The sequence below is a fragment of the Puma concolor genome, chromosome C1 (assembly GCF_028749965.1).
Source record: "Puma concolor isolate L17-30 chromosome C1, mPumCon1.1.hap2, whole genome shotgun sequence".
Taxonomy (NCBI): domain Eukaryota; kingdom Metazoa; phylum Chordata; class Mammalia; order Carnivora; family Felidae; genus Puma; species Puma concolor.
Window position 1 is genome coordinate 46,385,753 of NC_141674.1, and position 12,457 is coordinate 46,398,209.

Below are 12,457 nucleotides of genomic sequence, written 5' to 3' on the forward strand. Positions count from 1 at the left end.
CTGGCTGGAAGTTATTCAATCTCTGTGTCTTTTTTAATCTATAAGTTGGGGAATATATCTACCCATTTGTTAAGGAAATAAACTGGGGCAATGGACAAAAAGCTTGTAGCACCTGCTGGGCACATAATTGTGAGCCACAGCTATTATTCACAAGAGCCTGTATAATATTTTCTAGCAATTTGATACAGGAGTGAGCATTTCTTTTTTTTTTTTTTTTTTTTTTTTTTTTAAATTTTTTTTTTTTTTCAACGTTTATTTATTTTTGGGACAGAGAGAGACAGAGCATGAACGGGCGAGGGGCAGAGAGAGAGGGAGACACAGAATCGGAAACAGGCTCCAGGCTCTGAGCCATCAGCCCAGAGCCCGACGCGGGGCTCGAACTCACGGACTGTGAGATCGTGACCTGGTTGAAGTCGGACGCTCAACCGACTGCGCCACCCAGGCGCCCCAGGAGTGAGCATTTCTTACTGTATGAAAGTTGTGTCTTCTATATGCCCCAAATTTATTGTGCTGGAATTTCAGCCCATTCCTTCATTGTCTCAGTGTGGCAATAACATCTGTTTAATACTTTCTGTATAACGAGGTCATACGAGGGCACGTGGGTCTGCAATTATTAACATAACCATTCCTAAACGGAGGTGTTACTTTTTGTCATGTCAATGATCTAACTGCAATCTGTGATCTGGCTGATCAACTAATTTAGTTGTAAAATGAAATGAGAATCTCACACATATATACACATACATACATACACATGCATAAACATCGATATGCACACATAAACATTTTCTGTTAATACACATACAAGTCAAGGCCCAGCTCCAAACCTGAGTTTTGTCTTATGTTGTCTCATGTTTGTTGATGTGGACTGTATGGGGGAATGTGAAGAAAGATAAATGCTTCCTCTTTGGATCTCTTAAAGCAGACGACATTACACTGAACTACGCAAACTCTTTGAAGGTGTCGATGAACCTTGGTCTTCAAACCAAGAGTTTATCAGGCTTTTTTTTTTTTTTTTTAAGGGGGAGACACAACTCACAGACCTAGTCGTGGGGTCCTTCCCAATTTTGGAAGTCCAGTGCTACATGTAGTCTAAATACCACCTCTATACAGGGTGGTCTTTTTTGACTACACACTCCTCTCTCTTCGCTGTGACTGCTTCTTCAAGCATACAAGTGCCTGAAGTAAAGTGAGGATGAGCTGATCTAACTCCTCAATGAAGCTTTCTTCCTCTTTCCACCAGGAAAACAGGCCTTTGCCTGGTCAGGTGGATGCTTAGATAGAAGTAGTTTTGTCTTCCAATCCTTCGTCTGAGTATCCAGTAGAAACTTGCAGAATAAAACCAGGCTAAGCTGTTGTTCTCAAACATGTTTATTTGTTAACAGTTATACATGGCGTGTTACAGAAATTAATGGAAAATTTCTAAAAATTTCACTGTTGCTGAATGTATTGTACATAAAGTTAAAAATAATGTGTCCATATATGTTAACAAACTGTCATCTGAGGTAAAGTTAAAGTAGGTCTAGAAATGTACTGAAACAGTCACTTTCTCTTTCTCATCTTTATTAAAAAAATATGTGTCAGAACGCAGAAATTGAAATAAACCAAACCCACAGAGTAAACATTTTTTTTTTTTTTTTTTTTAAAAGAAGGTGCCCGGTACATGACAGGATGGGGTTTCAGGAGACACTGGGATGAGGACGAATTATAAAAAAAGTCTTGCGGCATGGAAAGATTGTAGAGCTACGGGGCATGGGGACAGAAGGACAGGTGGCGTTTCCCTGGTTTCAAAATTTAAAGTGACAAATTTAGTGCTAGTGAAGGATGAGGAATTAACAGTTGTACACACGGATTTTCTATCGGTCTAACCGGAACTGGGCAGACTCTCCAGGGCCTTTTGGTTTTGGTCCTCGGCTCTTATTTGGAAATTCCACTGTACTCTTGGGATAGGATATGGTGGTTCTGAGCTCACCAACCAGTGCTTGTTAAAAGACAGAATTCTGCCAATGACAACGTGGATGGCAGTTTAAAATCTTGACCTTATTTCCCTCACTGCAATGCATCACATGGGCCTCTTTGTTAAGTGCAGAGCCAGTTACACTTTGGGTCACATTCAGTGAATGATGACAGGTCCACTGGGCTGTCACTCCCTGCTATGGAATGAACTCCAGAAGGTGTAACTGAAACAGCAACACTGGCCAGGCTAGCGTTCACTTTGAACGTGTCACAGGCAGCCCAAAGCATCAGTGTAATGGCGTCGTGCTTCAAGACAAAGTCAAGACAGCCATATTGAGGGAGAAGATATAGCACCACTTGTTAGAATCAGAATCATGGACAACGGAGCAATTTAAGCCATTTCTCCCATGGGAACTGCCTAGTGTATCAAATCCCCAGAAAACAGGATTGAACCGGTTTTAAGACGACTCTCATGGTTATCAGACCTTTCCCATTTTCCCCTTTGTGTGAAAGGATTATTTAATTATAAAATGGACGTGCATTCCTGGAGAAATCATGTGGACCGATAGGTGACAGCTACGGGGGGAGGGGGGTAAACGGCCCTTTTCGCTTTTCTGGTTCTTTGGACCTTCCACATTAGGATGGCGTTGACATATATTCTGTACGGACATTTGGTCAGTTTACCTAAGTGGGAAAAAATTACGTTCCAGCCATCTGTCAGTGTAAAATTTGGGCCTTGAGCAGTGACAATTACCTTGATTTTCGATTTTCTCTTTGTGAGCCAAGTATTACCTTCTTTCAAATCGCTTTTGTTTCTGTTCATATGAAGAACCAAGATACACAGGTACTGAAGTCAATCATATCAATGCCAATTCTACTTTCCAAGGTTTAAAACCAAGTAATGATAGTTAACCCCAAATCCAGTTAACCGCATGGTCCTCTAAAGTTTTCTCCTTAGTGTTAAACCACTAAATTCAACATACTGGAACTGCATAGGAACATCGGGAAAACACACTTGACCTGTAGCACAATTCTCTGTAGGGCAAAAATAGAGAGATTCTTTATGAAAATCATGTGCTAAATGTATGAACTGAACACTGTACTTTTTGTCTCATCAATGTAAAAAAAGGAAGCTTAAACTCTTCTGTTTCACATACAAACAGTTCAATGATCTCTATGGGGGTCGGTGGGCGTGAAGAGATGGGAGGGAGTTTCAGAATCTAAAGGACAGGCCTTCAAAATGTGAGCATTTTCTTGTGTTCTCCACCGAGGGCGGGTGTTCTTGTGGAAGGGCTGGAGTAGACGGTGGGGTCACGTGCTCCCTTCTTGCTCACTAGCTATGGATTGGCCAACTGCTCTGCCAGCTGTCCCTGAACTCCAGCTTTCCCCCATCTGCTCCACATAACATCTGGAGAGGGAGCCCCATCCATCAAGTTTGTCACATCCTGCACTCAATCTGCTACCTTCTCTACAGTGTAATGGCATTATTAAAAAGCATTTTCATTAACATTTATATTTACAAAAAAAAAAAAAACTGGCATTTTTTTTTTCATTAGAACTCCTTAAAGCCATTTCCTTAAATATTTAAAGAGTTTAATGGTAAGGTTTTTTTTTTTCAAGTTATAAAATAAAAATCCCATTTGAATTTTCTGATGTACAAAAAGAGATAGCGATGAACAGTTGTGATCCTGGAATCAGTTTGTTATTCCGAATATTCGTGTCACCATTGTTCCATTAGAAAGTCGGTTTTAAGATCCAAAACCGCATAACCAGGATTGTACCAGAATTATTTGGCAAATGACTTTTCTTTGAAAATGGCACGTGGAGAAGACACTTGTCTGCATAGCATCACAGCAGCAAGATATCGGAAAAATAAAAAATATCATTTTATTGTACTTAAGAGTTTAGAGCTTCTTAGAAAACCAGATGCATTTTTTCGTCTTTCTCATCAATGGGATTCCGATGTCCTTTCCTACTCGCAGAATGAAGATTCGAACTGAAAGCTGTCTGTCTTCACCAGAGTGCAGAAGAGCTAAAGGGGTGTTTTGGCAACATTCTTGATCATAATCAACCACTTATCTGTCTTGTGATTTTCAAGTGAATTCCTTTCATATGAGGCTTTTCTTTTCCAGTTAGATTTCCTCACCCATATCTAAAAAAAGTCAAAAGCGATACAAAAATCTTTACACCCATTAATTTTTAAACATGACAAAGGAAAGGGGACAGAATGGCAGACCAGGCCCTGTGGAGTGATGAAAATACATCATCATACGTCAAAAGGCAAAGGGATGACGATACTGTTGTCACGAGGACATCTTGCTCATGTCTAAAAGAAGTCAGTGCCAACCCTGCTGTCACTCTCTGAGGCCTGTAACTCCACATTTGATGTCTTTACAGTGGCCAACAGGTTGAGAAATAAAAAGAGAATTATGATTTTGTGTACTGGGTCATCTTAAACCCATGCTGAGAGAGCTCAGAATATTTGTCAGGTAAGCATTGGCTTGACTTGTGATTTAATGTTGGGTATGATTTTTTTATACTTTTGTGTGTCTTTTTTTCTCTTGTGCTGCCATAGTTATCTGCCATTGTTGCCATGAATTCCTAGGTCCCTCTTCCAAATGAGTTCTGTTGGGCAGTCATGAATTTCTTCATGGGATGAGGTGAGGTGAAAGAATACAAGAGAGCCTGTCACGATGCCGATTTCCATGCCAGTCTTGAAGCACCTGCCATGAGCCCACATCGATGCTATTTCTTAGGTCTGTTGATCTGCGCATAGAGAGGCTCCAGCTCCTATGGACAGAAGGACAGAGTGAGACCTGCTCTTTTCCAGTTAGGATTTCCTGACACAGCTTGGGAAAGAGGGTTTGGGATGAGAACAGAAAGATGACAGTTTATGATGGATGACCTTAGGTACGTTTTGGATTATTTGATCATGACGCATGTCATTTTGGCAACTTTGTTTAATCACTAAGAATAACTACTCACCCAGGTCTGTCCTTGGTTTTCAAGCTGAGACTGGTTCCCCATTAGGGGAAAAGGATGGTACAGCAGAGAGAGCTGGACGACCTGTGTGAGGTGGGCAAGATACTTATCCTTGCTGAGCCTCACTTTTCCCAACCATTAAGTAGGAATAATACTGTTTATCCTACAGGGTTATTGAGAGAATTCGAGATAATCTATATGTAAAGCGTCCAAGCACAGTGCTTGGCAGTAAGAGGTCTTCAGAAAATAACAATCATCAAGAGTCGAGTCGAAAATTTTCCAACATAGTTTTATGAATGTCTGCTTGAAACCACTGAAATTCTATTTCAAACTGTCTTTGGTTTCTGCAGGCAGTGAGGACTGAGTACACTTTTGAGCAGGAAAAACAGCGATTATGCCTTTAGCTCTTAGTGAAGAGCTTCTGGGACTCGTTTCCACTAAATCTCCTGCTTCAGGGTTGACCAGTCATCCGCCTGCACCCTGGAACTGGCTGTCCTGAGACGCACACAGGGACTTTGACCTGTATGTGACAAAGCAAACCTTCAGTCCAAAGGTATATGGGAAATGGTGTTTAGCCTTGTTGACACTAGAGACTTCATGTTGAGATGGCCCGGGGTGCACTGGCCAAGCAGATCAGATCAAGACACTGGTCTTAGGCATATACAGGCCCTTCCTTTACACTTGACCTTTTGCTGTCCACTCCTGGATATTTGCGCCAGAGTTAAAAGGAAACAGTGACATCTTAATTCTGTCATATTTCTCTATTAGCCTGCCTGTTGCCATGTGGGTATAGATCCTTTCTATTTGCTTATTTTCTTCAACCATCAGATTGAACTGATATTCTGTGAGCCCTGGCTATGCGTCTGGCACCATGCTAGGTATCTTTAAGGACGGTGTCTTTTTAGCTTATCACAACAGACTTGTAAAGCAGATGTTTTATCTGTTTTGCAAATGGGAAATCACGTACAAAGCAGTGAAGCAATTTTCCATGCTCCTACAGCTAGTGAAGTTTGGAACGTGAGACCTGAAAGTAGGGTCCAGTGCTTTTTCTAGGCTACTACAACAATTGCCATGAAAAAAAAAAAAAGAGAGAGAGAGACAGAAAAGACCAGTCCTTCAATCTGTAGTGTTGTAGAGTGCTTCGGGGTTTACAAAGCACCCTCCTGTCTTATTTTATCTGCTTAACCATCCTGGGAGTGGCTTTTATTCTTTCCATCTCATTTTGCAGATAAAATCTGAAGGTCATAGAAGTGGCGTGATCTCAAGGTCATCGAGCTGCACCTCATGCATTTAATAGATCACATTGCTTGCTTTTATTGTACGGTGGGAATGGACTAGGAGATAATTTTGTCCAGATCCATCATTTTATAGGTGAAGAATGTGAATCCTAGAGAAGGGAGCTTTTGTTTCCCCAGAATCACAAAGTTACTTAGAAACCACATCCTGAACAGAATCCAGGACTCCTGCTGTCAAATCTAAGATGTCTTCTTCTAGACCTCACTATGTCTGTATTCTTCCAGGAAAAAGCATCCGTCTATCCTTTGAGACCCCCTATTCTGTAACAGGAGAGAATACCAATTCCCATGCTTCCCACCCATGGGACTTCATACTGCCCTTAGAAACATACAGAGTAAGTGTAATCTTTCTCCCAAATGTCTCATGACAGAAAACAGGGAAGCCCATTATTCCGTATCCTACCTCTGGGTTACTGCTTGCTAAGTTCTTCTGCTATCTTACACGTGCGGACCCAGCACAGTAGGTGCTCAATGAATGAATTTGTTGGATTAATGAATGACTATGATACAGCTTCTACTCTCTCCTCTGTGCTGATCACTTTGTCCTAAATACAGTCCAGTTTGGCTTAATTCTCTCAAACTCTAACCCAGCAAAATCTATAGCAAGAGGATTTGTTACGCACCTCATCTCTTCCCTACCAATGCCTTGAAATGTTTCAAATACCTATTGCAAGGCTAACCATGCAACCTTACCGTGTTTGTGTTTTGGGGGTGGGCGGGGTGGAGCAAAGGGAGAAGTAGTGAAGTCAAGTACAAGTTCTGGGGAAAAAACATGTCCTGTCTATGCTGGGCTATAGGATGTATCTTCATCATTCCTGGGTAGAACTGCTCCGCCCACTCTTCTTTTTGGATATCCTAAGAACTCAGGCCGCCTTGATCTCACCCTACAATTTGCTCTATTCTAATTTTGGAAACTAATTTATTCAACAGAGAATGACACCTAAAAACAGAAGAAGACAGCAGGCCCAGACAGGGTAATTAATGCCACACTGCATTAACTTTCCGCAGCTGAGATAAATATTCACACATCTCCTGCTTGCCGGAATTTAGTTTCAAATACCCATCACAACAGTGGTAAGGACTGCAGTCAACTCTCAATTATCCCCACTAATGAAGGGGAGCAGTGGTGTGGAAAACCCCAAGCAGCAGATAATCCCAAAGTCTGACACTGTGATGCATTATACGTTTTGGCAATAGCTTTAACTTCCTTGTTACAGAATCTTAGACTGTCAGAGCTGGAGGGGAGTAAGAAATCATTTGATCCAGAAATTTCTGACCTGGCTTCTGGCAAGGTCATGGTGGGGTCTTCAGGCTATTTTCAATATTCCAGAAGCCTAAATGGAATCATACATTAACATAGCACACCATTGATATTTTTTGTTTTCTTTTGGCAGATCTGACCACATCTCTGCCCTCCTTCAAAGGCTTCCCAATCACCCACAGGGTAGGGTCAAAGCTCCTTAGCTGGGCACACGAGACCCATTTGTCTCTTAGTCCATTAGAGCTAATAAATGCCCCTTCCAGACCGTGAATCAAAACCCAACCTTCAGGTCACGTAAATCATGGTTTTTTTTTGTTTTTTTGTTTTTTTTTAAATGTCTTTATGCCTCTGCCAGAATGATCTTTCTGCAGTGGATTTGGTCATGCCATTCTCCTGCTCAAAACAATCCTCCTGACTCCTTATTACCCCAAAGAAAATGCAAACCCCTCAGGATGGCACCCTTCCAATATGGCTCCACGTTCTTATCCAGCCTCATCTATTTCCATTCTCTCTCTTATGCCCCACCTTCTGCTCTTCTGGTCACCCTGGTCACATGACAGGATTTTCCCATCTCTGAGACTCTGCTCGGGCAGTTTCTTCTGCCGTTGGGGCCTCTCTTTGTCCTACAATGGGAGTTTCTACTTTCAGACCCAGCTCCAGTAGAAAGACTTTCTGGACTCTGCAGGTGACATGGGCCACTCTGCTCCCACTCAGAATTTGGGCACAGTGGAGCTCACTGTGTAGAACATACTAGAAGATAACATGATGCAGTGTGGACAGAGGTCTATACAGTTCACGGCAGGGGACTAGGACTGGAGGACTCTGTGCGGGTCACTTTACCCCTCTGATTTCCAGTTTCTTCATTAGTAAAATGAGCCTAGAAGTCCTCTCTGTGAGAGGTGCGGTGAGGATCGAAGGAGGAAATATACATTGATTACCTAGCAGAAAGCCTGACACGTAAGAGATACTCCAAAAAGGTTAGGTCCCTCTTGCCTGGGGATGTGGTTTTATCCCTCCTTTGTAGAAGGTAGTTTTAGGCCTCACAATCACCTGTAGGTGGCTTCTCCTTCAGAGCACATAGGAGCCACTGTAACGGGGCTCTGTTAGGAAATCTAATAATGGCACTGGACTAGCCCAGGGAAATTGTGCGGAAAGAATGTGGGGTTAAACCTATAGAATCTGGGTGCAGGGTCCCGTGGAGAAGACACTTCCACATGTTTGCAGACGATGCCCCGTACGAATTATGTGTTCATGTACAGTAGCCATGGAGAATCACAGAATTAGGGCGATAAGAGCTTATGTTTACAGAAACATATACAGTCTGCAAGGACTTCCTTAGCTCACAGACACCATCTCACTTGGGCTTCATAGTGAGGCTGTCCCCTGGATATTCCTATCTCTACTTATAGCAAAGAAGCAAGTTTCTCAGACTTTGGGGACTCACCCAAGGTCATTCAGGCAGCACAGGGCAGAGCTGGGATAGAACCAGGTTTTATTTGCTTGCTTGTTTTTTAGCTTTTTTTTTTTAATTGCAATTAAATATGCATAGCAAAGCATTTGCCATTGGAATCATTTTTAAGTGTGCAACTCAGTGGCATTAATTATGCCTGCAGCGTTGTACAACTCTGTCATCACCCCAAACAGACTGCACCTACTAAGCAGTCTCCATAGCCCCAACCCCTGGTAACCTCTAATCTGCTCTCCATTCCTGTGAGTTCACCTATTCTCATCTTAAAATCAACTTCACTGAGGTGTGGTTTGTAGACAATGAAATGTTCCTATTTTAAGTGTACAGTCGGAGGAGTCCCGAAAAACATATCCACCCGTGTGGCCCTCGTCACCCCGATCAAGCTACAGAACTTCCACAACCTTCCCTGTGTCCTTCTCAGTCAACCCCTCTCTCCAGTGCCAGCCACCAGCACTGATCTGCTTTTGACCACTATCAGCAGATTTGTCTTTTTCTGGAGTTTCAGGCAAACGGACTCAGGTATCCTTATGCCCACTGTCCTCTCCACTACCAGTGCTCCCTCTTGTGGAAGGTCAAAGTAAGAACGGCTCGGGGCCTGACACCTCTCGCCTACAGGGAGAAGCTGAGGCCTCAGGCTTGAGGGTTGTTTTTCCTGAAGTTTCGGAAACAGAGGAGAGCAGCCCAGGGTGTGGTCTCTCATTTCTGTGTCTGCTTCCTCGCTTCCCCCAGTTGGCCACACCATTTTGGCTTGAAGTTTCCTATCCCGCCTTACGATGAGCCCCTTTCTGAAGCCACCTAAATTATGCTTAGTCCTTTGCACCCATTTAATTTTTATTAAGTTTATTTTCGGAAGCCTTTTTTAGCTGCATCTACCAAAGGATACGTCCCTTGAAAAAATTATGGGTGGAGAGAAGACAGGGCATGCTGAGAAAGGCGGTCTCAGAGGAGAGGTCAATGTGCACCATGCAATCAGCTTGCTGAGCAAGCCTGTCTATGTCTGGGGTCAACACTTAGCCAAGCCAGGGGTCAGACCGGAGCCAGATAGGAGCTAAAGCTTGAGCCCCTCAGCACCACCCTGCTGAGGCAATAACCAGCCCCCAACACTGGGGCCCAGCTAAGTGGGGTTTTTACATTTCCTGGCTTTGCAAATGAAAAAGGTGGTGGTAGCCAGGGAGTGGAAATGAGGCTGAAATGAATCAAGTCCTATCTGAAGACATGAATAGAGTCATTAAAAATGCATGGGTTTTAGAGCCAGAAAGACCCTAGCAATCCTAACTTCCTGTATGAACTTAGGCAAGCATTTTACCTGGGCCTCAGTTTCTTCATCTGTAAAATGGGGCTTGTAACATCTACCTCAAGGGACTGTAACAAGTAACAAATGAGCTCAGATAACATAAAATGTTTTAACAAATGCTGGGAGTCTTTGAACAAAAAGGAAAAAGAAAACCCCACAAAGTTTTCTGATCACTTTCAGGCTGCATGTTTGCCTTTCAGGGTAGAAAAGTCTTTAAAATACAGGATGGATTTAAGACCAATACCTCAGAGATGGACACTGCTGCCCAAATGCACTTGCTCCCTGGGATCTTGGGATGTTGAAACACACTTGGTGAATCCAGAGATGCAAAATCTGAGTTGGGGGCGGGGGGGGCTGTCCACAAACATTTTGATCAATTCTACATTTCTCCAACAATGATGGACACAAATTATCTGCTTTGCACATGTACATCATCTTTCTTGCTGTTGTCACAAAGTAGATGAAGTCGCTGAGGTTGTTGACACCAATTCTCTGCCATGAGCAGAGGGTCCTGTCCAGAGTAAAGTCCTGGTCATCAGGAGAGGGTACTGGATCTCAGGCCAATAGTCTCTGGGAACCCTAATAAAGTCAGCATATTTAAGGGGCTTCAGTCCTGTCCTTTGTTAGAATAAGGCAGCCTGGGGGAGGGGTGCTGTTAAAGATCTTGTGTGAGGAGTGGGTCTTCCATACCCTGACTGGGTGAGCCGGACAAGTTAGAAGGTTCTAGAATGTCAGCTGGAAGGATATGGGAATTGTTTTACAGAAGAGAAGACCAAAGGTCAGAAATGAAGCCATCTAGCTCCAGTCACACAGCTGTTAAGTCAAAAAGAAGCTACTAAAACCCATGTGGTCCTGGTGGGGTTGAGAGCTCTCGAGCTATATAATGTGGATGTAGGTTCAAATCCTAGCCCCATTATGTGTAAATCTTGTGATTTTAGCAAGCCATTAACCTGTCTACTTGTCTTACTTGTCATATCTGTGAAATGGGAATAATAAAAATACTTAAGAGGGTGACCCTGAGGATTGAATTAGGTGATGTTTCTGGAAGGGTTATAAACATGCTAGTAATTTTGAAATCTATTTTATTAGTAGTAGTAAATGAAAGGCATGGTGATTACCTTCTGCAGAATGATTCTAGAGATAGTGAGTGGGATCTAAATCAGAGGTCGGCAAACCATAGCCCGTTGGGCAATTTTGGTGGCTGCCTGTTTTTAATAATTAATTTGATAAAGTATTTTAAATAAAGTATTATTGGCACTCAGCCACATTCGTTCCTTTATGCATTATCTCTTGTTGTTTTCTTTCTCTAACAGTAGAGTGGACTTGTTGTGACAGAGACCTGGCCCACAAAGCATAAATGTTTAATTTTTTTTTTAATGTCTGTTTATTTCTGAGACAGAGACAGAGCATGAGTGGAGGAGGGGAAGAGAGAGACAAGAGACACAGAATCCGAAGCAGGCTCCAGGCTCTGAGCTGTCAGCACAGAGCCCAAGGCGGGGCTCGAACTCACAAATCGTGAGATCATGACCTGAGCCGAAATCGGATGCCTAACCCACTGAGCCACCCAGGCGCCCCAAAGCATAAACGTTTATAGAGTTTGCTGACCTCTGGTCTAAACGATCAACATATTCTACTTGTGCCCATCCCTTCAGTGGCTTGGACCCATTTCGAAATCTTGCTGTTTAGTCTGGTTTTCTCTTTTGATCTCCAGATTCTTGAATCCAGCAGCCTCCTGCATCTCTACTTGGCTGTCTCATGGGCATCTCAAGTTCAACTCAAGTTCCAAAGTAAACCCACCCTCTCTCTGCTCAAGCATGCTGTCCTGTCTAGTTCCCCAAATTAGGAATGCGGGGGTTGTCCTTGGTTATGTCCTTGTCCTCACCTCCCAGTTCCCTTCAGTCTTAACGGTCTCCTGAGTTCGTCTTTTAAATATTTCTGGGCACCCAGCCCACCTCTCCACCGTGGCCGACATGGTCCTCAGAGGGGCCCTTCCCATCTCCTAACTGCATGACTCCAACGCCTTGGGGTTGGACTTGCCTCTGACTGTTATGTGCAAGAGACAGACAGATTATTTTCTGTTTTATATGGTTCTTTGGTTTAAGGCTCTGTTGTTTCATTGTATTTAAAAATAGAATAATAACAATAATTCCAAATACATGTATTCTACTTCCAAAGCCGACAAAGCACTTTCATGGTCATGA

At 42.9% G+C, this 12,457-nt stretch overlaps 1 protein-coding gene across 18 annotated transcripts in view; it reads right to left on the reverse strand.

Moving 5' to 3' along the window:
* Window positions 1–1,353: 1,353 nt before the first annotated feature.
* Window positions 1,354–12,457, reverse strand: part of DAB1 (DAB adaptor protein 1) — a 1,146,801-nt gene continuing 1,135,697 nt past the window's right edge. For all 18 annotated transcript variants that reach the window (XM_086717103.1, XM_086717107.1, XM_086717108.1 and 15 more), the window contains one exon: window positions 1,354–4,746. Coding sequence is in view for 1 of the 18 variants with exons in the window: in XM_086717109.1 (XP_086573235.1) it covers window positions 4,702–4,746 (45 nt within the window). In the remaining 17 variants the exon portion in view is untranslated. The remainder of the gene's footprint in view (window positions 4,747–12,457) is intronic.